Source organism: Lynx canadensis, chromosome X (assembly GCF_007474595.2).
Source record: "Lynx canadensis isolate LIC74 chromosome X, mLynCan4.pri.v2, whole genome shotgun sequence".
NCBI classification, from domain to species: domain Eukaryota; kingdom Metazoa; phylum Chordata; class Mammalia; order Carnivora; family Felidae; genus Lynx; species Lynx canadensis.
Genome location: NC_044321.2, coordinates 52313626 through 52340812, shown reverse-complemented (window position 1 = coordinate 52340812; position 27187 = coordinate 52313626). Strand labels below are relative to the sequence as shown.

The window sequence follows — 27187 nt, the reverse complement described above, 5'->3', positions numbered from 1 at the left end:
ATTTTATATAATATATATGACTTTAAAAATCAAATGGCTTTGAATTTTGTTTCATTTTATCAACATCTGTTGACAATTTCATCTATTTTCCCTTTGACATGTTAATTTGTATATATTAATAAATTCCAAAAATTAAGATATATTGCATTTCTAAGATAAACCAATTTTTATTGTGATTTGGGGTTACATATCCTTTTATGTTTATAAGTTAATATTTTATTTATAATAAATAGTCTTATAGCACTATCAGCACCAAAATTTGAATAAGAATTATGTTAGCTGAGTAAAATTAATTAAGAACAACAATGTTATTCTAATTATAAAACTGGTGAACTAAACCAGCGATACAAGAGATCCTAAGGGGGATCCGGTGAGACAAAGTACCAGAGACATTGCTACAAACATGAAACCTACGGACATCACAATGACTCTAAACCCATATCTTTCTATAATAACACTGAATGTAAATGGACTAAATGTGCCAACCAAAAGACATAGGGTATCAGAATGGATAAAAAAAAAAGACCCATCTATTTGCTCTCTACAAGAGACTCATTTCAGACCTGAGGACACTTTCAGATTAAGAGTGAGGGGATGGAGAACTATTTACCATGCCACTGGAAGTCAAAAGAACGCTGGAGTAGCCATACTTATATCAGACAAACTATACTTTAAATTAAAGGCTGTAACAAGAGATGAAAAAGGGCATTATACAATAATCACAGGGTCTATCCACCAGGAAGAGCTAACAATTATAAATGTCTATGCACCAAATACAAGAGCCCCCAAATATATAAAACAATTCATCACAAACAAAAGCAACCTTATTGATAAGAATGTGGTAAATGCAGGGGACTTTAACACTCTACTTGCAGAAATGGATAGATCATCTAGACACATGGTCAATAAATAAACAAGGACCCTGAATGATACATTGGATCAGATGGACTTGAAAGATATATAGAGAATTCTTTCCTCCAAAGCAACAGAATATACTTTCTTCTTGAGTGCACATGGAACATTCTCCAAGACAGATCACATACTGGGTCACAAAACAGCCTTTCATAAGTATACAAGAATTGAAATCATACCGTGCATACTCTCAGACCACAATGTTATGAAGCTTGAAATCAACCACAGGAAAAAGTCTGGAAAACCTCCAAAAGCATGGAGGTTAAAGAACACCCTACTAACGAATGAATGGGTCAACCAGGCAATTAGAGAAGAAATTAAAAAATATATGGAAACAAACGAAAATGAAAATACAACAATCCAGACGCTTTGGGATGCAGCGAAAGCAGTCCTGAGAGGAAAATACATTGCAATCCAGGCTTATCTCCAGAAACAAGAAAAATCCCAAATACAAAATCGAACAGCACACCTAAAGGAAATAGAAGCAGAACAGCAAAGGCAGCCTAAACCCAGCAGAAGAAGAGAAATAATAAAGATCAGAGCAGAAATAAACAATATAGAATCTAAAAGAACTGTAGAGCAGATCAACGATACCAAGAGTTGTTTTTTCGAAAAATAAACCAAATTGATAAACCTCTAGCCAGGCTTCTCAAAAAGAAAAGGGAGAGGACCCAAATAGATAAAATCATGAATGAAAATAGAATTATTACAACCAATCCCTCAGAGATACAAGCAATTATCAGGAAATACTATGAAAAATTATATGCCAACAAACTGGACAACTTGGAAGAAATAGACAAATTCCTAAACACCCATATGTTTCCAAAACTCAATCAGGAGGAAATAGAAAGCTTGAACAGACCCATAACCAGCGAACAAATTGAATCAGTCATCAAAAATCTCCCAACAAATAAGAGTCCAGGACCAGATGGCTACCCAGGGGAGTTCTACCAGACGTTTAAAGCAGAGATAATACCTATCCTTCTCAAGCTATTCCAAAAAATAGAAAGGGAAGGAAAACTTCCAGACTCATTCTATGAAGCCAGTATTCCTTTGATTCCTAAACCAGACAGAGACCCAGTAAAAAAAGAGAACTACAGGCCAATATCCCTGATGAATATGGATGCAAAAATTCTCAATAAGATACTAGCAAATCGAATTCAACAGCATATAAAAAGAATGATTCACCATGATCAAGTGGGATTCATTCCTGGGATGCAGGGCTGGTTCAACTTTCTCAAATCAATCAGTGTGCTACATCACATTAATAAAAGAAAAGAGAAGAACCATATGATCCTGTCAATTGATGCAGAAAAGGCCTTTCACGAAATCCAGCACCCTTTCTTAATAAAAACCCTTGAGAAAGTCGGGATAGAAGGAACATACTTAAAGATCATAAAAGCCATTTATGAAAAGCCCACAGCTAACATCATCCTCAATGGGGAAAAACTGAGAGCTTTTTCCCTGAGATCAGGAACATGACAGGGATGTCCATTCTCACCGCTGGTGTTTAACATAGTGTTGGAAGTGCTAGCATCAGCAATCAGACAACAAAAGGAAATCAAAGGCATCAAAATTCGCAAAAATGAAGTCAAGCTTTCGCTTTTTGCAGATGACATGATACTATACATGGAAAATCCGATAGACTCCACCAGAAGTCTGCTAGAACTGATACATGAATTTAGCAAAGTTTCAGGATACAAAATCAATGTACAGAAATCAGTTGCATTCTTATACACTAATAATGAAGCAACAGAAAGACAAATAAAGAAACTAATCCCATTCACAATTGCACCAAGAAGCATGAAATACCTAGGAATAAATCTAACCAAAGATGTACAAGATCTGTATGCTGAAAACTATGGAAAGCTGATGAGGGAAACTGAAGAAGATATAAAGAAATGGAAAAACATTCCGTGCTCATGGATTGGAAGAATAAATATTGTCAAAATGCAACACTACCCAAAGCTATCTACACATTCAATGCAATCCCAATCAAAATTGCACCAGCATTCTTCTCGAAACTAGAACAAGCAATCCTAAAATTCATATGGAACCAGAAAAGACCCCGAATAGCCAAAGTAATTTTGAAGAAAAAGACCAAAGCAGGAGGCATCACAATCCCAGACTTTAGCCTCTACTACAAAGCTGTAATCATCAAGACAGCATGGTACTGGCACAAAAACAGACACATAGACCAATGGAATAGAATAGAAACCCCAGAACTAGACCACAAACGTATGGCCAGCTAATTTTTGACAAAGCAGGAAAGAACATCCAAAGGAAAAAAGACAGTCTCTTTAACAAATGGTGCTGGGAGAACTGGACAGCAACATGCAGAAGATTGAAACTAGACCACTTTCTCACACCATTCACAAAATGAACTCAAAATGGATAAAGGACCTGAATGTGAGACAGGAAACCATGAAAACGCTAGAGGAGAAAGCAGGAAAAGACCTCTCTGACCTCAGCCATAGCAATTTCTTACTTGACACATCCCCAAAGGCAAGGGAATTAAATGCAAAAATGAACTACTGTGACTTTATGAAGATAAAAAGCTTCTGCACAGCAAAGGAAACAACCAACAAAACTAAAAGGCAACCAACGGAATGGGAAAAGATATTTGCAAATGACTATCAGACAAAGGGCTAGTATCCAAAATCTACAAAGAGCTCACCAAACTCCACACCTGAAAAACAAATAACCCAGTGAAGAAGTGGGCAGAAAACATGAATAGACACTTCTCTAAAGAAGACATCCAGATGGCCAACAGGCACATGAAAAGATGCTCAACGTCGCTCCTCATCAGGGAAATATAAATCAAAACCACACTCAGATATCACCTCACGCCAGTCAGAGTGGCCAAAATGAACAAATCAGGAGACTATAGATGCTGGAGAGGATGTGGAGAAATGAGTACCCTCTTGCACTGTTGGTGGGAATGCAAATTGGCGCAGCCACTCTGGAAAACAGTGTGGAGGTTCCTCAGAAAATTAAAAATAGACCTACCCTATGACCCAGCAATAGCACTGCTAGGAATTGCCCAAGGGATACAGGAGTGCTGATGCATAGGGGCACTGGTACCCCAATGTTTATAGCAGCACTCTCAGCAATAGCCAAATTATGGAAAGAGCCTTAATGTCCATCAACTGATGAATGGATAAAGAAATTGTGGTTTATATACACAATGGAGTACTACGTGGCAATGAGAAATAATGAAATATGGCTCTTTGTAGCAACATGGATGGAACTGGAGAGTGTGATGCTAAGTGAAATAAGCCATGCAGAGAAAGACAGATACAATATGTTTTCACTCTTATGTGGATCCTGAGAAACTTAACAGAAACCCATGGGGGAGGGGAAGGAAAAAAAAAAGAGGTTAGAGTGGGAGAGAACCAAAGCATAAGAGACTGTTAAAAACTGAGAACAAACTGAGGGTTGATGGGGGGGGGTGGGAGGAAGGGGAGGGTGGGTGATGGGTATTGAGGAGGGCACCTTTTAGGATGAGCACTGGGTGTTGTATGGAAACCAATTTGACAATAAACTTCATATATTGAAAAAATTTTAAAAAACACAAAAAACTGGTTAATAGCAAACATTTGGGGTACATTAATCATTTGAGAGAATTGCCTTTGCCTCCTAATTAGGAAAGAAGATTCTTTGTATAATTTTTGCATGATACCTTGTTCTTTTTTAATTTCCTGAAAATGACTCATTCATTTATTCAATAAGTTATTGAGGAAAATTTGATAGTGTTTATTTTCATCTGGTATGCAAATGTCTGCTTTTAATTGTTGTATTAGACCATTTATATATAAGGTAATGATTGATATTTTAGAGCTTAAGTCTGCCATTTTATTACTTTTTAAATTTTATTTTTCTTTTTCCTCTGTTTGTCTTTTCTTGACTTCCTGTGGGTAAACTAATTTGGGCGGGATTGTATCTTGATTGTTGTATAGACCAGTAAGAAAGAGATCATTCTGGGTATTATTATATACACATGTAAGTTAACACTCCCTACCAGTATCAAGATTTTATCATTTTGTAACATAAATTTCACTGGTAATGGCAAATATATAGTCATAGTTAAGTTCTGCAATATGGTAATATTGGTGCATTTTTCACAACTCTAGTTTAAAAGAAATATATCTATATCTATATATATAGATATAGATATGGATATGGATATGGATATGGATATAGATATAGATATAGATATATAGATATATAACTATAAATACAATAATCTGCTATCAATTACACTATATATATATATATATATATATATATATATATATAAAACATGTACAGACAGTCCCCTACTTACAATGGTTGACATATACATTTTCAATGTTATGGTGTTAAAGTGATGTACATTCAGTAAAAACTTTAATTTGAATTTTGAATTTTGCTTTTTTCTTTGGATAGTGATATATGAGACAATACTCTCCCATGATGCTGGTCAGCAGCAGTGAGCTGCAGCTCCCACTGAGCCACATGATTGCGAGGTTAAAGCATCAATACACTTACAGCAATCCATGTCCATAAAATTACTCTTTTTTTTATCTCTCAGTACAGTATTAAATAAATTACATGAGATATTCAATACTTTATTACAAAATATGCTTCGTTTAAGATCATTTTGCCCAACTCTAGGCTAGTGTACGCATTCTTGGAACCATATAAGGTAGGCTAGACTAGGCTATGATTTTCAGTAGGAGTATTAAATGCATTCTCAACTATAACATTTTCAAATGATGATTCATTTATTGGGATGTAACCACATTGTCAATTGAGGAAGATCTTTAAATTGTAATAGCAATACCTAAAATGTGTGAGAGAGAAGAAGTAAGAGTGTAAAGTATATGAATTCTATTGAAGTTATCAGTTTAAAATAAGATGTCAAAAATTTAAGATATTTTATGTAAGCCTCATGGTGACAAAAGGGGAAAGTATTGTAATAATTACACAAAATAACACAATAAAAACATCAAGCAACACTGATACTAAAACACATTAAAACACAAAGGATAGAAGGTTAAGGCACAGGAGCAATGGACTTAGAAAATGACCAGAGAACAATTAACAAAGTGGCAATAGTAAGTATTTGCTTATCAATAATTATTTAAATATCAATGGATTAAACCCTCTAATCAAAAAATATAGATAGGGTAAATAGATAAAAAAGCAAGATCCTACAATATTCTGCCTACAAAGAGCTCACTTTAGCCTTAAATATAGATATGGACTGAGAGTGAAGGGATGGAACAAGACATTCAAACAAATGGTAAAAGCAAACAAACAACAACAACAAAACAAGGTGTAACTATACTTATATCAGACAAAATACACCTTAAAACTGTTAAAGAGATGGGACAACTGGATGGCTCCTTCGGTTAAGAGTCTGACTCTTGATTTCATCTCAGGTCATGATCTCATGGTTGGTAAGATTGAGCACCACATTGGGCTCCATGCTGACAGTGCAGATCCTGCTTAGGATTCTTTCCTTTCTCTGTGCCTCTACCCCCTTCTTGTGCTCTCTCCCTCTCCCTCTCTCTCAAAGTAAACATTTAAAAAAATAAAGAAAATGAAAGTGTTAAAGAGACAAAAAAAGGTAATTATATATTGATAAAGGAGTCAAAACATCAAGAAAATATACCAATTGCAAATATTTATGTGCCCAACTTTGGAGCACCTAAGTGCTAAAGCAAAAACTAACAGAGCTAAAAGGAGAAATAAACAGTAATACAATAATAGATGGGGACTTAATTCTCTACTCTCAACACTCAATAGATCCAGACAGAGTATCAATAAGGGAACAGTGAATTTGAACAACACTATAGACCAAATGACCTAATGGATGTATGTAGAACATTCTATCCAATAACAGCAGATACACATTCTTCTCAGATGGAAATGGCATATTTTCTAAGATAGACTACATGTTAGGCCACAAAACAAGTCTTAGCAAATTCAAGAAGGCTGAAATCATACCAAAGATTTTATTTGACCACAATGACATGAAACTAGAAACTAATAACAAGAGAAAAACTGGAAAATTTTGAATACATGGAAATTAAAACACACTTTCTTGAACATCCAATGGATCAAAGAACAAAATAAAAGGGAATAAAAATTTCTTGAGACAAATGAAAATAGAAACACCACATACAGGAACTTAAGTGATACAGCAGAAACAATTCTAAGAAGGAAGTTCTTAGCAATAAATGCCTACATTAAGAAGCAAGAAAGATCCCAAATAAACAACCTAATTCATAGCTTAAGGAACTAGAAAAGTAAAAACAAACTGACACCAAAGCTAGTAGGAAAAAAAAAAAGAAATGATAAATATTAGATAATAAGTAAATGAAATAGGAACAATAGAAACAATAGGAAAGATTAACTAAACTAAGAGTTGTGTTCTTTTTTTTGAAAAGATAAAATTTATAAACTGTTAGCTAAAATAATCAAGGAAAAATGAGAAAGGACACCAATCAAACAGAATTATCTATGAAAAAGCAGACATTAAAATTGATGGCACAAATATTCCATGTATCATAAAAGGCTAAGGCTATATTAAAAACTATATTCTAACAAACTGAACAACCTAGAAGAAAAGGGGAAAATCTTAGAAACATAGAATTTACAAAAACTGAATCAGGAAGAAATAAATAATCTGAGTATACCAATTACTAGAAAGGAGATTGTATTAGTAATTTAAAACATCTCCCAATAAAGAAAAGCCAAGGATTAGATGACTTCGCTGGTGAATTTTACCAAATATTTCAAGAATTAACACGAATCTTTTTCAAATTCTTCCAAAAAATCAGAGGGGAGGGATACTCTCAAACTTAATTTACAAGGCCAACACTATCTTGATACCAAAACCAGAAAAGTTTACTACTAAAAAAGAAAACTACAGGCCAATAACCGTGATGAATATGGAAGCAAAAATTGTTAATAAAATACTAACAAACCAAATTCAGGGGCAAATTAAAGGGATAATTCACCATAATCAAGTGAGATTTATCCTTGTGATGTAAGGATGATTTAACTTATGCAAATCAGTTAATGTGATGTATCACAATAGAATGAAAGAAAATAATCATATGATAATCTCAGTAGATTCAGAAAAAGCATTCAACAAAATCTTAACATCCACTCATGTTGAAAAACTCCTAACAAATTAGACATAGAAGCAACACATCTCAATATAATAAAGGCCAAATATGATAAGCCAACAGCTAATATACTCAATGGTGAAAGAATGAAAGCTTTTCCTGTAAGATCAGGGTGCCCACTCTCATCACTTATATTCAACATAGTACTGGAAGTCCTTGCTAGAGCAATTAAGCAAGTGAAATAAATAAAATGTATCAGATATGGAAAAAAGTAAAATTGTCTGTATTAGCAAATGGCATGCTTTTATACCTAGAAAATCCTAAAGACTCAATCAAAAACCTGTTAGATGTAATCAATGAATTCAGTAGCTGCAGAATACAAATTAACATACAAAATCAGTAACATTTCTGTACATTTACAATAGCATCAAAAACAATAAGTAGGAATAGATTAACTTAGGAAGGAAAAGATCTCTACACTGAAAACTATAAAACACTGATGAAAGAAATTGAAGAAAACATAAATAAATGGAAAGGTATTTCATGTTCATGAAATGGAAGAATTCATATTTTTAAAATGTCACTACTACCAAAAGCTATCTATAGATTCAATGAAATTTATTTCAATATACCTATGACATTTTTATGAGTAGAAAAAACATTACTAACCTCTATACTGAACCACAAAAGACCCCAAATAGCCAAAGAAATACTGAAAAAGAACAAATCACACTTCTTGATTTCAAGCTATACCATATATCTGTAGTCATCAAAACAGTATGGTACTGCCATAAATGCAGACGCATAGACCAATCGAACAAAATCAAGATCCCAGAAATAAACCCAAGTATATAGTCAACTAATATTTGACAAAGGGGACAAGAGTACTCAATGGAGAAAAGACAGTCTCTTCAATAAATGATGCTGGGATAATTGTATTATTTACATTGATAAGAATTAAACTCAACCCATATCTTGAACTACTCACAAAAATCAACTTTAAATAAATAAAAGACTTAAATGTAAGATCTGAAGCCATAAATAATCTAGAAGAAAGCATAGGAACAAAATGTCATGATGTGGGTATTGGTAGTGATTTTGTTTAATATTGCACCTAAAGCACAAGCAACAACCACCACAAATAAACAAGTGGGACCATATCAAACATAAAAGCCTCTGCACAGCAAAAGAAACCATCAACAAAGTGAAAAGACAACCTACAGAATGGGAAAAATATATTTATAAATCATATATCTCATAAGGGATTAGTATACTAAACATATGAAAATTCGTACAACTCAATAGCATAATAACAAATAGTCCAATTAAAAAATGGGCAAAGAAATTGAACAGACATTTCCCCAAAGAAGAAATTCCAACAGGTACATGAAAAATGATCAACATCACTAGTCATGGAAATGCAGATAAAACCACAGTAAAATATCACCTTACACATGTTAGAAAGGCCATTATATATATATATATATATATATATATATATATATATGTGTGTGTGTGTGTGTGTGTGTATAAGTTTCAGAAAGTTTATATATATATAAACTTTCTGAAACTTTGATGGAATTGTAAATTGGTACAGCCATTGGAAAACATTATAGAGGATCCTCAAAAATTTAAAAATAGAACAACCATATAATTCAGCGATTCCATTTCTGGGAATATATCCAAAGGTTAAAAGAAAAAAAACACTAACTTGAAAAGATATCTGCACCCCCATGGTCATAGCATCATTATTTACAATAGTCAAGACGTGAAAACAACTTAACTCTTCATGTATGAGTGAATAAATAAAGACGTTGTGGTTCACGCACACACACACACACACACACACAGGGAGAGAGAAATACATACATACATAATGATATATTATTACATACATACATAATGAGATATTATTAAGCCATAAATAATGAGAAAACCCTACCATTTACAACAACATGGATGGACATTGAAGGCATTATGCTAAGTGAAACAAGTCTGACAGAGAAAGAAAAATCCTGTATAATATCACTTACATGTGGAATCTAAAAACAAAAATTCATGGAAAAATAGATCAGACTTATGGTTACCAGAGTCAAGATGGGAGGGGGGTGAATAAAGGTGATCAAATGGTACAAACTTTCAGTTGTAAGATATATAAGTGCTAGGGACATAATGTGCAATGTGATGACTATAACTAGCCCTGCTACATAATATACAGGAATGTTGTTAAAAGAGTAAATCCTAACAGTTCTCATCACAAGGGGAGACTTTTTCTTCTTTTCTTTTTATTGTATGTATATGAGAAGATGGATATTAGCTGAACCTATTTTGGTAATCATTTCACAATATATGTAAATCAGACCATCATCATACTGTATGCCTTAAACATATACAGTGATGAATGTGAATTATTTCACAATAAAACTGGAAAAAATTACCATTCTAAGTATCAAAACATTACTTCCATTTAGTTTTCTTTGCTTTCTCCACTTTTAAATAACAAATTCTTTTAGTTTTTCTTTGCCATAGAATGTCTTTCTTTCCCCTTCATTCCCATAGGGTAGTTTTGATAGATATAGAATTTACATTTGTAAGTTATTTTCTTTCATCACTTGAAAAATGTTGGTCACTTCCTTCTGGTCTCCATGGCTTCAGTAGAAACCCATCCATGGTCGTTCCAATGGGTGTTGCCTTTAGAATGTAATGTTTTTTCCTGACTACTTCTAAGATTTCTCCTTTGTCATTAGTTTTCAGAAGTTTCATTTTAATGCTTACTGGTATACATTTATTTGAATTTATTCTACTTGGGTTTTGCTCACCCTCTTGAATCTATAGGTCTTTTACCAAATTTGTGGTTTTCAGTCTTTATTTCTTTGAAAACTTTTTCAGAAATATATTATTTTCTTTTTATTTTCATGAGACTCTGATAATATAATTGTTTAATGATTTTTTTTATTTTCCCACAGGTCCATTGTATTTTCAGTCTGTTTCCTTCCTGTTCATTTGCATAAATTCTATTGCTTTGTACTCAAGTTCAGTGATTCTTTCATCTGTTAGTTCCTCTATGCTATTTAGCCCATTCAGGGAGTTTTTAATTTATATTTCAACTTTTTTTTATTTTCACAGTTTCTATGTGAAAAATATTTTGTAATTTCTTGCTGATATTTTCTAATAATTATTTTATTGCAAGATAATTTGTAATTGCTGACTGAAGCATTTGTATGGTGACTGCTTTAAAATACTTGTTAGATAATTCCAACATCTGATTTATTTAAGTGTTGGTGTCAGTTGATTGCCTTTTCTCATTCGTGGAATTTTCCTAATTCTTGTTATGATAAGAGATGTTTTTAAAAATATCTCTTGGAGGGGCGCCTGGGTGGCTCAGTCGGTTAAGCATCTGACTTCAGCTCAGGTCATGATCTCGCAGTCCATGAATTCGAGCCCCGCGTCGGGCTCTGTGCTGACAGCTCAGAGCCTGGAGCCCGTTTCGGATTCTGTGTCTCCCTCTCTCTGACCCTTCCCCGTTCATGCTCTGTCTCTCTCTGTCTCAAAAATAAATAAACATTAAAAAAATTAAAAAAATATCTCTTGGATATTTTCATAATTGCTAAGAGACCAAGTGTTCTATTTAAATCTTTTATTTTAGGAGATGATCACTTGTTTAGGTTTAGCATACCTGTCTTGGCTTACTTTTGTGAATATATGTGATTTTCATGATCTTTATAGTATGACTTTGGTCTATATGGTTTTATAGTATGACTTTGGTCTATGTGGTTTATTTTGTGCTACTGTGGCCCTCACTACTCTTTCCTGGTGCTGCCTGAGGAGTATAAGAATTTCTCTGGGCCAGGAAACTGTTGCTTCTCTTGAAAAAGGAAGTCTCTCAGTTGTAGAGAGGAAGAACACATCCTAGGTCAGACTGCTTGCTGTTATAGGATATCGTTTGCCAGTGCACCATGGCAACTTGTCTGTAGGTGGAGAAGAAGAATATCAGACCCACAGGACAAAGGAGCTTCTTGGACTGGGCACTTATGTCTGTGAGATCCCTCTGGACAGTACCCCTGTGGCCTGGTGTCTCTAATTGTGGATGAGGAGACTCAGGGTAACAGGGAAGAAGCTTCCCAGGAGAGACCATTCATGACACAACATTTGTGCCCCATATTTGCTTATTTGTGAAACATAAATGACAATACACACCTTACAGAAATTTATGAAGAATAAACAAGAATATAAGTACATGAAAGGAATTTTTGTTTTATTAATTTAATTATCAGGACATAACATACATAATAGCATCCTAGCACATAGTAGTTGATCAATAATATATTCTGAATTAGTATATTGAGAAATAGCTGACACATGGTTAATTGTCAGTAAACACTAGCTAACTCCCATCATTCCCTTTCCAGTAAGTGAATAAGTGATGAGTCAGGTTCATGTCTTCTGATTCCAGTGCTTTTGATAATATAAAAACTTTCCTCCTGAAAGAAAATACCTAATCCTCATTTGGAACTTACTAATGCCAGGCATGATGACAGTATATTATATCCATTCATATTCTCTATCTCTATACCTCTTCCTCTCCACCCCACTCTATCATTCATTTTATTTTTTCCAAGTTGTTTATTAAATTCCAATTTGTTAATATACAATATAATATTAGTTTCAGGTGTAGAATTTAGTGATTCATGACTGACATACAACACCCTGTGTTCATCACAACAAATGCCCTCCTTAATTCCTGTCACCCATTTAATGCAATTTCCAGCCCACCTGCCCTCTAACAACTCTCAGTTTGTTTTCCAAGTTACTAGTCTGTATTCTAGTTTGCCTGTATTTCCCTCCACCATATTCATTTGTTTTGGTTCATTAATTCCACATATGAGTGAAATCATATAGTACTTGTCTTTCTCTGACAGACTTATTTCATTTAGCTTACTACTTGCTAGCTCCATCCACATCTTTGCAAATGACAAGATTTGATTCTATTTTATAGCTTATTAATATTCTGTTGTATATATACTACATGTTCTTTATCCATTTGGACTTTTTCCATAATTTTGCTATTTTTCATAATACAGCTTAACATTGGGATACATGTACCCCCTTTGAATCAGTATCCTTGTAACCTTTGGATAGATAGCTACTAATGAAATTGCTGGACTGTAGGGTAGTTCTATTTTTAACTTTTTGAGGAATCTCCATACTATTTTCCAGAGTGGCTGCACCACCTGCATTCCCAAAAGCAGTGTAAAAGAGTTCCCTTTCTCTGTACCTTTGCCAAAACCTATCTGTTGTTTCCTGAGTTGTTAATTTTAGCCTTTCTGACTGGAGTGAAGTGATATCTCATTGTAGTTTTGATTTGTATTTCCCTGATGATGAGTGATATTGAGCATCTTTTCATATGTCTGTTAGCCATCTGTATATCTTCTCTGGAAAAAAAAAAAAACGTCTGCTCAAGTCTTCTGCCTATTGCTTAACTGGATTGTTTGTTTTTTGTGTGTTTGATAATTTATATATATATTTTGGATACTAAACTTTTATCAGATATGCCATTTGCAAATATCTTCTCCCATTCCAAAAGTTTTCTTTTAGATTTGTTGATTATTTCCTTCACTGTGCAAAATCTTTTTATCTTGATGAAGTCCCAATAGTTCATGTTTGGTTTTGTTTCCCTTGACTCAAGACCTATATCTAGTAACTTACTACAGCCAATGTCAAAAAGGTTGCTGCCTGTGTTCTCCTCTAGGATTTTGATGGTTTTCTGTCTCACATTTAGGTCTTTCAACAATTTTGAATTATATTTTTTGTATGGTGTAAAAAAGTGGTCCAGTTTCATTCTTTTGCATGTTGCTGCCCAGCTTTTCCATCAACATTTGCTGCAGGGACTGTCTTTTTTCCATTGGATATTCTTTCTTGCTTTGCTGAATATTAGTTGACTAGATAGTTGTGTGTCCATTTATGGGATAACTCTTCTGTTCCATTGATCTATGTGTCTTTTTCTGTGCCAGTACCATAGGGTTTTCATCACTACAGTTTTGTAATATAACTTAAAGTCCAGAATTGTGATGTCTCCAGCTTTGCTTTTCTTTTTGAAGGTTGCTTTGGCTATTTTTTTTTGTGGTTCCATACAAATTTTAGGATTGTTTGAGTTCTGTGAAAAATGTTTGTGGTATTTTGATAGGGATTGAATTGAATGTGTAGACTGCTTTGGGTAATATAAATATTTTAATTATATTTGTTCTTCCAATCCATGAGCATGGAGTGTTTTCCCATTTTTTGTGTCATCTTCACCTTCTTTCATCAGTGTTTTATAGTTTTCAGTGTACAAATATTTTACCTCTTTGGTTAGGTTTATTCCCAGCTATCTTATGGTTTTTGGTGCAATTGTAAAAGTGATCGATTCCTTGATGTCTCTTTCTGCTGCTTCATTACTGGTGTATGTGACACCAATATCTGTATGCAACAGATTTCTGTATGTTGATTTTATATCCTGCAACTTTACTCAATTCATGTATCAGTTCTGGCAATTTTTTTGGTAGAGTCTTTAACATTTTCTATATAGAGTACCATGTCATCTATAAGTAGTGTTTGGCTTCTTCCTTACCAGTTTGGATGCCTTATATTTCTTTTTGTTGTCTGTTTGCTGTGACTAGGACTTCCAGTGGTGAGTGGACAATCCTATCTTGCTCCTGAATGTGGAGGAAAAGATCTCAATTTTTCCTCATCGAGGATGATATCTGTAGGGGTTTTGTATATGGACTTTATGATGTTGAGGTGTGTTCCCTTTTTTTTTTTTTTTTTTTTATTTTTGGGACAGAGAGAGACAGAGCATGAACGGGGGAGGGGCAGAGAGAGGGAGACACAGAATCGGAAACAGGCTCCAGGCTCTGAGCCATCAGCCCAGAGCCTGACGCGGGGCTCGAACTCACAGACCACGAGATCGTGACCTGGCTGAAGTCGGACGCTTAACCGACTGCGCCACCCAGGCGCCCCGGTGTGTTCCCTTTCAAACTACTTTGTTGAGAGTTTTTATCATGAATGGGTATTGTACTTTGTCAAAGGGTTTTTCTGCATCTATTGAAAGGAACATATGGTTCTTATTGTTTCTTTTATTAATGTGGCATATCATGTTGTTTGATTTGCAAATATTGAACCGACCTTGGAGCCCAGGAGTAAATCCCATTTGATAGCGGTGAATGATTCTTTTAATATATTGTTGGATTCAATTGGCTAGTATTTTTTTGAGAATTTTTACCTTCATGTTAATCGGGGATATTGGCCTGTAGTTAGTTCTCTCTGTTAGTGGAGACTTCACTGGTTTTGGAATGAAGGTAATAAGAGCCTTATGAAGTGAGTTTGAAATTTTTCTTTCCATTTCTATTTTTGGACTATTTTGAAAAAAAAAATTATTAACTTTTCCTTAAATGTTTGGTGGGATTACCCTGTGAAACCACCTAACCCTGAACTTTTGTTTTTTGGGAGAATTTTGATTACTGATTTACTATCTTTGCTGGTTATCAGTCTATTCAAGTTTTCTATTTCTTCTTTTTTCAACTTTGGTAGTTTATACATATCTAGAATTTATTGAATTCTTCCAGATTGTCTGATTTGGTGGCATATAATTTTTCATAATATTTTCTTTTACTTGTTGGTATTTCTGTCATGTTGGTTATTATTTGTACTTTCTCATTTGTGATTTTATCTATTTGGGTCCTTTATCTTTCTTTTTGATAAGTCAGTGTAGAGGTTTATCACTTTTATTATTTTTTTCTGAAGAATCAGCTCTTAGTTTTATTGATTGGTTCTACCATGTGTTTTGCTTCTATTTCATTTATTTCTGCTCTAATCTTTATTTTTTTCCATTTTTCTGCTGCCTTTAGACCTCATTTGTTTTTCTTTTTTAGCTCTTTGAAATGTAAGGCAGGTTTATTTGAGATTTTTCTTGCTTCTTGAAGTAGACCTATAATGCTGTACAATTCCCTCCTAGGAACAATTTTGCTCCTTTTCAGTTGTTTTGGACTGTGGTGTTTTCATGTTCATTTGGTTTCATGTAATTATTTTTTTATTTCTTCCTTCATTTTCTTCTTGACCCATTCATTCTTTAGCAGAATTTTTTAAAATTATTTTTCTTATTTATTTTTGAGAGAGAGAAAGAGCATGAGCAGGGAAGAGGCAGAGAGAGAGTGGACATAGGATCCAAAGCAGGCTCTGCTGACAGCAGAGAGCCCAATGTGGGGCTAAAATTCATGAATCATGAAATCATGACTTAAGGCAAAAGCAGATGCTTAAATAATTGAGCCACCCCAGCACCCCAAAGCATGTTCTTTTAACCTCCATGTATATATGGTCTTTCCATTTTTTTTTCCTTCTGTTTGACTTCAATTTCCCTAGCATTGTGGTCATAAAGCATGCATGGTGGGGCACTGGGTGACTCAGTTGGTTAGGTATCTGACTTTGGCTCAGGCCATGATCTCACAGTTCACGGGGTCGAGCCCTGCATCGGGCTATGTGCTGATAGCTCAGAGGCTGTAGCTGCTTTGGATTCTGTCTCCCTTTCTCTGCCCCTCCCCCACTCACACTTTGTCTCTCTCTCTCTCTCTCTCTCAGAAATAAATAAACATTAAAAATTAAAGAAAATAAAGCGGGCATGGTATGATCTCAATCTTTTTGTATTTGTTGAAGCCTGATTTGTGAGGTAGGATATGATCTATTCTGGAGAATCTCCCATGTACATTTGAAGAGTGTATTCTGCTGCTTTAGGAATAAATACTATGAATATATCTGTTGAGTAAATGCAGTCCAGCGTGTCTTTCAAAGCCATCATTTCCTTGTTGCTTTTCTGCTTAGATTATCTGTCCATTGCTCTAAGTGGGGTGTTGAATCCCCCTACTATTATTGTTGGATTATTATCAGTGAGTTCCTTTATGCTTGCTATTACTTGTTTTATATATTTTGGTGTTTTCATGTCAGGAACATAAATATTTACAATTGTTATATCTTCTTTTTGGATAGTCCCCTTTATCTCTTGTTACAGTCTTTGGTTTAAAATCTCATTTGTCTGATATAAGTTTTGCTACTCCAGCTATCTTTTGACATCAATTTTCAGGGTAAATATTTCTCCATTCCCTCTCTTTCAATCTGCAGGTATCATTAGATCTAAAATGAGTTTATTGTAGGCATCATATAGATGGGTCTTTTTTTATCCATTCTGACACCCTGGGTCTTTTGATTGGAACATTTCATCATTTACATCAATATAATTACTGATTATAAGTATTTCATGCCATTTTATTAGTTGTCTTACTGTTTCTGGGGATTTTCTTTGTTCCTTTCTAGTCTTTGTCATTTTTTGTCTTTCCTTCCCACTCAAAGACCCCCCTTTAATATTTCTTGCAGGGCTGGGGCACCTGGGTGTCTCAGCTGGTTGAGTGTCTGACTTTGGCTCAGGTCATGATCTCATGGTTCATGAATTTGAGCCACACATCAGACTTGATGCTGTCAGCCTGTCAGCGCAGAGCCCACTTAAGGTCTTCTGTCCCTCTGTGTGCTCTCCCAAAAAATAAGTAAATATTTTTTAAAAAATTCTTGCAGGGCTGGTTTAGTGGTCACAAATTCCTTTAGTTTTTGTTTGTGTGGGAAACTCTTTATCTCTTTTTTTTATTTTGCATGATAGACTTGCTGAATAGGGCATTCTTGGCTGCATATTTTTTCCCATTCAGCTCCTTTAATATATCATGCCACTCCCTTCTGACTTGCCAAGTTTCTGTGGAAAGATCTGCTGTTAATCTATTGGCCTTACCTTGTTTGGGAATTCTTTTGTCTTGCTGCTTTGTTTTTTTTTTTTTTCTTTTTGTATCACAATATTTTGAAAATTTAACTATAGTATGCCTTGGTATTGGCCTGCTTTTGTTGATCTGGATGGAAGTTATTTGTGCTTCCTAGATTTGGATATATGTTTCCTTCACGAGGTTATGGAAGTTTTTAGTTATAATTACCTCAAATAAACTGTTTAGCTGCTTTTTTCTCTCTTTTCTTCTGGGATTTCTGTAATACAAATGTTATTAAGTTTGAAGGAGTCACTGATTTCCCTAAGTGTACTTTCATGATCCAAATTTTTCCTATTTTTTGTTTGGCTTCATTACTTTCCATAATTCTATCTTCTATATCACTTATCAGTTCCTCTGCTTCTTTCATCTTTGTGGTCATTACATTCAGTCAGTTTGTTTTTTTTTTAATTTTTTTAATGTTTTATTTATTTTTGAGTAAGGGGAGGGGCAGAGGGAGGGAGACAAAGAATCCAAAGCAGGCTCCAGGCTCTGAGTTGTCAGCATGGAGCCCAATGCGGGACTCGAAGTCACCAACCGTGAGGTCATGACCTGAGCTAAAGTCGGACACTTAACAGACTGAGCCCCCCAGGTGCCCCTACATTCAGTCAGTTTCTAATCTCAGTTATTGCCTTTTTCATTTTGGACTGATTTATTTACCTTTTATCTTTGCAATAAGGGTCTTCCTGAAGTCTTCCATGCTTTTCTCAAGCCTAGTGAGTATCCTTATGGGTATTGCTTAAATTCTGGATCAGGTATATTTATTATATCTGTTTTGATTATTGGCCATGACGTTTTCTTTTGGGATGAAATTTTCCATCTTGGCATTTTGTCTAGGTCTCTGTCTTCTTCTCTGTGTTAGGAAAGGCTGTTATTTTTCCTGTTCTTAAGAGTAATAACTTTATAAAGAAGAGGTTATAATGTCCAGGTCCTGGCACTCAGGAAGTGTCTCTGTATGCACTCACCTGCTGTGTTTTGGCTGTTGTATCCCTCAGGTAAGTCCTATGTAGAATTTCTCTTTCTTGCCCTAGGGAGTGTTTTGATCTTGGCCACAGTATGGCAAGTTCTAACTAAGTGTGCTCTGGTCTCCTTGTTAAAAGAGGCCTCATGCTATTTCCACTAGAACTGAAATTTTACAGAACTCTATGATCAGTAGACATAGTTCCTGCAGGGTTTTGTGCTGGTGTTTTGTGGGAGGCATCTGCTATGCTGGTCATTAGGCACACTTGCTATAGAAAAGCAGTGCAGGGGTGCCTGGGTGGCTCAGTAATTTGAGCGTCCGACTTCAGCTCAGGTAATGGTCTCATAGTTCATGAGTTCGAGCCCTGCATTGGGCTCTGTGCTAACAAATAGCTTAGATCCTGGAGCCTGCTTCAGATTCTATATCTCCCTCTCTCTCCCCCTCCCCTGCTCATGCTCTGCCTCTCTCTGACTCTCAAAAATAAATAAATGTTTAAAAAAATAAAATTAATTAATTAAAACAAAGAAAAGCAGTACAAGCAGAGTGCAGGTGGTGGATCTTGGTGTAAGCCCTTTAGCCCACCAGTGTTGGGATTGTGCCATTTACTGAAGTTGTTTGTTGCTGAGAGTCAGGGGAGGGAAATGGTACCAGCCTGCTCCTTTGTCCCTGGAGAGGGAAGTCTTTGCTTTCTGCTCTTAAGGAAACACTTTCAGAGGAGCAAATATGTTTCTTTGTGCATCACAGGAATTTTTCATATTGCTGATTTCACACTGTCTCTGGTTCACTTGCCTACTTGGAGTAGAGCAGCACAACTTGGGCTGTACTGTAGCCAGGGCTCCTGACTTTAAAATTCCAAACTTCAGGGACATGGTGTGGCAGGGACCCACACTGGTACCCTGAAAGTGTCTCATTGCACTGGGACTGATACAGGTTTGATCCAGAAAGGCAGTCGTGCAAGAGTTTAGGGGTGTTGGTTTGGAGCAAGCAGACTAAATAGCCAGTTTCCAGGTTAGCTGTTCTCAGCCAGTGTCTCTGCGTATGCTAAAGGGCAGAGGAGGGAAATGGTGCCTTCTGGTTCATTCATCCCTAGAGAAGCAATGCCACCTCTCACAGATATGCTCCAAAAATACAAATAGTCTCTCCCTGAGCCTCTTAGGTGATCCTGAGATCATGTAGTCTGCTCCGGAGTTGTTTTCCTGCCTCTGCTCCAGGATTAGGACAACGTCCTCAGAGTCTCTATCCCAGTCAAGCCCAAGGACTTCTAAAACCAGTTCTTTGAGCCTTGCTGGTTGCAAAAACTCACAAAATTCAGCCCCTGTCTTTTTCCTAACCAATGGCTTTGGGGAATTGTTCTTCTTGTGCATGTCCTTGTACATTCCACTCTCTTTCACCTTTCTCTGTGACCAGAGCTCCCTCCACTCTGCATCATCTGTAATCCTTTTCTCTCTGTAACCATTATCTCTGTACTTCCTTCCTTCCTCACAGTGGCCTCTTCTCCCCCCTGTAGTTGTACAGTTTGTTCAATCAGTCTTCAGGTCAATTTATTGACTATTTAGAATTATTTGCTAGTTATCTAGCTGTGTTCAAGGGATCAGAAAAGTCTAGGGTCCTCCCACTATGCCACCATCTGCAAACTCTCTCATTTTAGGTTAATTTTTTAACTTGAATTTTTAGGGATTTTTTTTTCTAAATTTAATTTTGTTTAATAATTATGTAAAAACATATTATTCCAAGGTCAAAAGTACAAAACAAGGGATACTCTCAAATTTTTACTTCTATCTTTGTCCTATCCTACCTATTCTTTCACTTCCCTTTAAAGGCAATTTCTCTCCTGTTTTGTTGCTGTTGTTTTGTTTTTGTTTTTTAGTTTTATCACTTACCATTTTATTTTTTTATTTCTGTAATATAAACCAAAGTGTGTGTGTGTGTGTGTGTGTGTGTGTGTGAACTGTGACCAGACTTGCCTAACCCACCTTTTAGGTAAATGATATCACGCTTTCCACTACCTTAATATTTTTCAATTGGCAATATATCTAGGAGATCATTACATTCCATTATATATCGATAGTCCACAATTCTTTTTATACCTGCAAATTACTCCACTCTATATCTTTCACAGTTTATTCAACCAGTCTCCTCTTGATAGACAGTTTTGCTATTAAAAATATTGCTACAATGAGTAGAATTATGCACACAGTTTTCTGTATTTTTGTGATTGTATCTGTATGATAGACCTCTAAATTTGCAATTGTTGGGTTAAAGAGTAAATATTTATGCAATTTTGTTAGATATTGCTGAATTCCCCTATAGAAGGGTTGTGCCATTTTGTATCACCACCAAAATATGCCTGTTTCCCTACAGCTTTAGCAACTCTGTTGTCAATCTTTTTAGATTTTTGTCAATCTAATAAGTAAAAAAATAGTAATTCAATATAATTTTATTTTTAATTTTTTAAAAATTTTATTGAAGTATAATTCACATACTATCATTTAGCTTATTAGTTTCAGGTGTCAACCATAGCGATTGAATATTTCTATACATCAAGAAATGATACTCACAAAATCTACTTACCATCTGTCACTATAAAAAGTTATTACAATATTATTGACTATATTCCCTATGCTGTACATAACATCACTGTGACTTGTTTATTTTATAATTGGAATTTTGTACCTCTTAATCTACTTCACTTATTACCCCCACCACCAAACCCTCTCCCTCTGGTAACCAACAGTTTGTTCCCTGTATCTATGAGTCTTTTTCCATTTGGTTTTGTTTACTTGTTTTGTTTTGTTTTCAATTCCACATAAAAATGAAGCTATGTTGTATTTGGCTTTCTCTGATTTATTTCACTTAGCATAATACACTCTAGGTCCATCCATGTTGTTGCAAATTATAATATTTCATTATTTTTATCATTAATATTCCATTGTGTGTGTGGATACACACACACACAGATACACACAGACACCACATCTTTATCTATTCATGTGTTGATAGACACATTGTTTGCTTCCATAAGCCATATAGCTTGGCAATTGTGAATAATGTTGCAACAAACATAGTGGGTGCATAGTTCTCTTCATATTGATGTATTCATTTTCTTCCAGATAACCACAAAGAAGTAGAATTGCTGAATTGTATGATATTTCTATCTATAATTTTTTTTTAATTTTTTTTCAACGTTTATTTATTTTTGGGACAGAGAGAGACAGAGCATGAACGGGGGAGGGGCAGAGAGAGAGGGAGACACAGAATCGGAAACAGGCTCCAGGCTCTGAGCCATCAGCCCAGAGCCCGACGCGGGGCTCGAACTCCTGGACCGCGAGATCATGACCTGGCTGAAGTCGGACGCTTAACCGACTGCGCCACCCAGGCGCCCCTCTATCTATAATTTTTTGAGGAAACTCCACACCGTTTTCCATAATGGTTGCACCAATTTACATTCCCACCAACAGTATATGAGGGTTCCCTTCTCTCCACATTCTTGCCAACACTTGTTATTTTTTTCTTTTTGATGAAAGTCAATCTGACTGGTGTGAGGTAATACCTCATTGTGGTTTTGATTTCCATTTCCTTGATGATTAGTGATGTTGAACATTTATTATGTGCCTGTTGGACATCTCTACATCATCTTTTTCAAAATAATTTTTAACGTTTTTTATTTATTCTTGAGAGAGACAGAGACAGAGAGAGACAGAGAGACAGAGGAGGACAGAGGATCCAAAGCAGGCTCTGCTCTGACAGCAACATTTTAAAATGTTTATTTATTTATTTTGAGAGAGAAAGAGAGAGAGAGCAAGCATAAGCAGAGGAGAGGTAGAGAGAAAGAAGGGAGAAAATCCCAAGCAGGCTCCCAGCTGTCAGCGCAGAGCCTGACATGGAGCTCAAAGTCATGGACCATGAGATAATGACCTAAGACAAAATCAAGAGTTGGACACTTAACTGACTGATACACCAAGGTGCCTCATAGCCTCCATAATTTTTTGAGAAAAAATGTGATCCATTGTACTTGACAAGTTGTTTCTGTGTTGCTGCATAAATATTTTTCTATGTCTTTGGCTATCTACATCATATATATATATACATATATATATATATATATATATATATATATATATAATGTATTGTCAAATTGGTTTCCATACAACACCTAGTGCTCATCCCAACAAGTGCCCTCCTTCATGCCCATCACTAACTTTCCCCTCTCTCCCACCTCCCAACAGCCCTCAGTTTGTTCTCAGTCCTTAAAAGCCTCTTTTAGTTTGGCTCCCTCCCTCTCTGTAACTTTTTTTTTCCCCTTTCCCTTCCCCATGGTCTTCTGTTAAGTTTCTCAAGATCCACATATGAGTGAAAACATATGGTATCTATCTTTCTCTGCCTGGCTTATTTCACTTAGCATAATACCCTCCGGTTCCATCCATGTTGCTGCAAATGGCCAGATTTCATTCTTTCTCATTGCCAAGTAGTATTGCATTGTATATGTAAACCACATTTTCTTTATCCATTCGTCAGTTGATGGACATTTAGACTCTTTCCATAATTTGGCTATTGTTGAAAGTGCGATCTGTACTTCCCATGTCTCTCAAACAAAGAAATGCTGATGCCAAAGGACTTTGAACCCCAAAGGTCTACACCTTATTTGTAATATGTCTCATTATGGATCTCTGAATTTTTCCTACTTAAATTTCGTTGAACATTGTGGATGTATTTATTCATGTCTTTCATTAAATTTGGCAAGTTTTCAGCCATCATCTCTTAAAATATTCTTTCTGCTCTTTTATCTCTCTCTTTTCCTTCTGGGAATCCCAATTGTATGTTAGTCTACTTGGTGGTGTCTGTTAGATTTTGTTTACTCTCTTCCTTCCTTGTTTTTTCTGTTCCCCAGAACTTGATAATTTCTACTGTCCTGCCTTCAAGTTTGCTCATTCTTTATGTACCTTTTGAAAGCTGCTATTGAACTCTTATAGTGAAGTTTTCATTTCAGTTATTTTAATTTTCACCTCTATAATTTCTTTCTTGTTTCTTTTTATAATTTTGATAATACTATTTTGTTCACATATTTATTTCCTGATTTTTAAAGTTCATGGTTTTCTTTGAACAGATTTAATATTTTAGTCTTTCAGTCATTGCTACTAAATCCAATGTCTGGACTCCTTCAGAAACACTTTTCATCAATTTTATTTGTTTCTTTAAATGATTAATACATTCGGGTTTCTTTGTATATCTTGTCATTTTTTGTTTGTTCAAAACTAGTCATTTTTTATTATAATTTGGTAACTAGAAATCAGACTTTTTTCCTTCCTTTCATTTAGCTTTTTAAATTTTATTCATTGAAGGCTATATAAGTTCATTTATTTAGGTGTTTTTCGAAACTATTTTTTTAACATTTATTTATTTTTGAGAGACAGAGACTCAGAGTATGAGGAAGGGAGGGCCAGAGAGAGGGGGTGGGGAGACACAGAATCTGAAGCAGGCTTCAGGCTCAGAGCTGTCAACACAGAGCCCAACAGGGGTTCAAACTCACGAACCATGAGATCATAATCATAACCATTAGATCAGATGCTCAATTGACTGAACCACCCAGGCACCCCACTTCCAAACTATTTTTGAAGTCACTGTATTCCTTTACATATGTGATCATTTAATATGTGTTCATTTATATCATGGTTAGCTAATATTTTGATAGATTTCCTTGATTGCCAGAAGTTAAAAGAAACAAAAACAAACAAACAAAAACATACCTCTCCCAGTCTTTACAGATTGGGTCTATACTGAAGCACCCCTTTAACACTTAGGAGAGGCATATATCATTTTATACGTGTTCCATTTGGTAAAAATTAGGCACATGGCCCCACCTAACTACAGTGAGATTAGGGAACGTTGGCTAGAGGTATTCTTAGGAAGAAGAATGAGTTTGGCAAATAATCAACCAGCTTCTACTACAATTAACAAATAGTTAATATCCCTTGATAACTAGAGTTGTGTCTTGGAGAAAGAACTATGACATATCAGGCAGAAGCCTCATTCCTAAATTAGGATGTCAGAATTGGAAGAATATTTCGACACTATCCACTTCAGCCTAGTCCTATGTTGGAGCCTCTGATGCTCAGAAATGGCTAGAGCCACACTAAGCCAATATCAGACCTAAGACAAGAGCCAGCTAGATCACTCATCTCTCCTATATATCATTCACATTAAAACTTTTTTTTTACGATTGCCAAGAGTAAGGAATAAATTTTTCATCACAATCTAACACATACTTATATATATTTTATCTGTAAAAAATTTACAAAACAATACTGAGGTATAGGTAATGATTACAGGCAGTTATTTGTCAAATCTTTCTATCTCCCCACCTTCTAGCACATTGTAGAATTTCACTTTCTTTTACTTTTTGTAGTTACTAATGATCAGGTGATATGTCAAAGGCATGTGAGCAAAGTGAAATGGATTATTTCTGGAAGAAAGTAAGAGCCAGTGGCAATTCACAATGTTTTCTTTTCCCTGATGCTCCACTCATGACAACACAAAGATAAAGTTCCTGTCTCCCTGTGTAACCCAGTGATAATATTGTAAAGCAGAGTTCCCAGTAAAGCTCTGGTAGGCAAATAGTGTGAGTGAGAAATAAACTTTTGTTCTTAAAAGAACAACAAAAAAAGACACTGAGGGGCGCCTGGGTGGCGCAGTCGGTTAAGCGTCCGACTTCAGCCAGGTCATGATCTCGCGGTCCGGGAGTTCGAGCCCCGCGTCAGGCTCTGGGCTGATGGCTCGGAGCCTGGAGCCTGTTTCCAATTCTGTGTCTCCCTCTCTCTGCCCCTCCCCCGTTCATGCTCTGTCTCTCTCTGTCCCAAAAATAAATAAACGTTGAAAAAAAAAAGACACTGAGATTTAGGATTTGTTTATTCCATAGCATAACCTAGCCTATGCTGATTCATACTTAGCTTTAGTACAAGCACTTTGATATTTGATATCATTATTTTGTCTTTTTTCCAAATTTTCGATGCTAGTCTTAAACTAGCATGGGTCATAAATGCATTGCAACTTGCAGTTTGTTAAGCACTCTTGTATACAATGTCCACTTTTCCTGTAGCTGATCTTCTTTCCAAGTTTCTGTAAAGTTAGTGATTCCTATCTCTCTACAGGATTGTGGTTATGGAGAAGGTGGAGATGCATACTGCACAGCCTGCCCTCCCTGCAGATACAAAAGCAGCTGGGGCCACCATAGATGTCAGACTTGCATCACCTGTGCTGTCATCAATTGTATCCAAAAAGCCAACTGCACAGCTACCTTTAATGCCGTCTGTGGGGACTGTCTGCCTAGGTGAGACTGCTGTATGAGAGAAAGCTTTTATGGACCTTTACATTCTTTGGAGGTCTTTTCCCAGAGTCTAGTTGAAGCATTCTAATGGTCCATATCATGATGAGCTTAAGCTCCCATGAGGGAGAAGCAGTGTCTTCCTGTGATCAACCTACAAAGTGCCTAGTGCATGGTCAGCCACAAATAAGTACTTAACTACTTTTTCATCATGCTGGCATGTTGAAGCCAAGACCCAAGATTCAAGGTAAATCCCACTGTAGACCTCAAAGAGGTTATGAAACAGTGGATGTCAAAGCAGTGCTTCCTCTCTTATGAGACTAATTCCCCTTTGGCTATAGGGTGTGGTGAATGAGCAAAGAGGTGGAGCATCTGGTACTTTGATTCAGAATCAGACAGAGGCAAATAATTAATGAAGGTTGGGAATGGGTGCTGGCTTCCAAGAAAGCAAGACTTTTAGAAGCTGTTTATGGTCTCAGTAAAGATCAGCCCAAGTGCATTGCTCATTTTATTACCTTGCCTTTCTTTATATCTCTGACCATAGTTTCTACCAAAAAGACGCATTGGAGGACTGCAAGACCAAGAGTGTATCCCATGCACAAAACAGACACCCACCTATGAGGTTCAGTGCTTGTATCCAGTTCTTTTCTCCAGTTTTCTCTCCAACCCATTGAGTAGTATCAAGATGGGATAGTAAAGACTTCCAATATCCTGTCGTACTCTTTCCTGTAGAACAGATTGGTAAGGGATCAGATTTGAATTCTTATTTCACAATATATATTGTTTCACAATATATTGTGCAGATGCACAACCTTCTTCACATCATCTGAAAAGAATGTAAATCATGATAATCACCATTCTTCATACCTTATTGGATGGCTGCCCAGGTCTAATAAATTAATATATTGAGAAAACACTTTATAAGTTATAACATTTGTATATTTGTAGATGATAATGAGGTTTATAGGAATCTCTACTGCTTAGTAATAGAAAAGGCTGAATAAAATACTAAGATCTAGTCTATGCCCATACCACTATCCATTTATCT

The 27187-nt window shown here is 35.7% G+C and overlaps 1 protein-coding gene across 4 annotated transcripts in view; it reads left to right on the top strand.

The window, feature by feature from the left end:
* Window positions 1-27187, top strand: part of EDA2R (ectodysplasin A2 receptor) — a 35505-nt gene that overhangs the window by 2587 nt on the left and 5731 nt on the right. For 3 of the 4 annotated variants that reach the window (XM_030305819.1, XM_030305818.1, XM_030305817.1), the window contains exons 2-4: window positions 25967-26145; window position 26210; window positions 26684-26768. In XM_030305819.1, coding sequence (XP_030161679.1) covers window positions 25967-26145; window position 26210; window positions 26684-26768 — 265 coding nt within the window. Of the gene's footprint in view, window positions 1-25966; window positions 26146-26209; window positions 26211-26683; window positions 26769-27187 lie in introns of those variants that run through there. The other variant, XM_030305820.1, reaches the window with a different exon arrangement.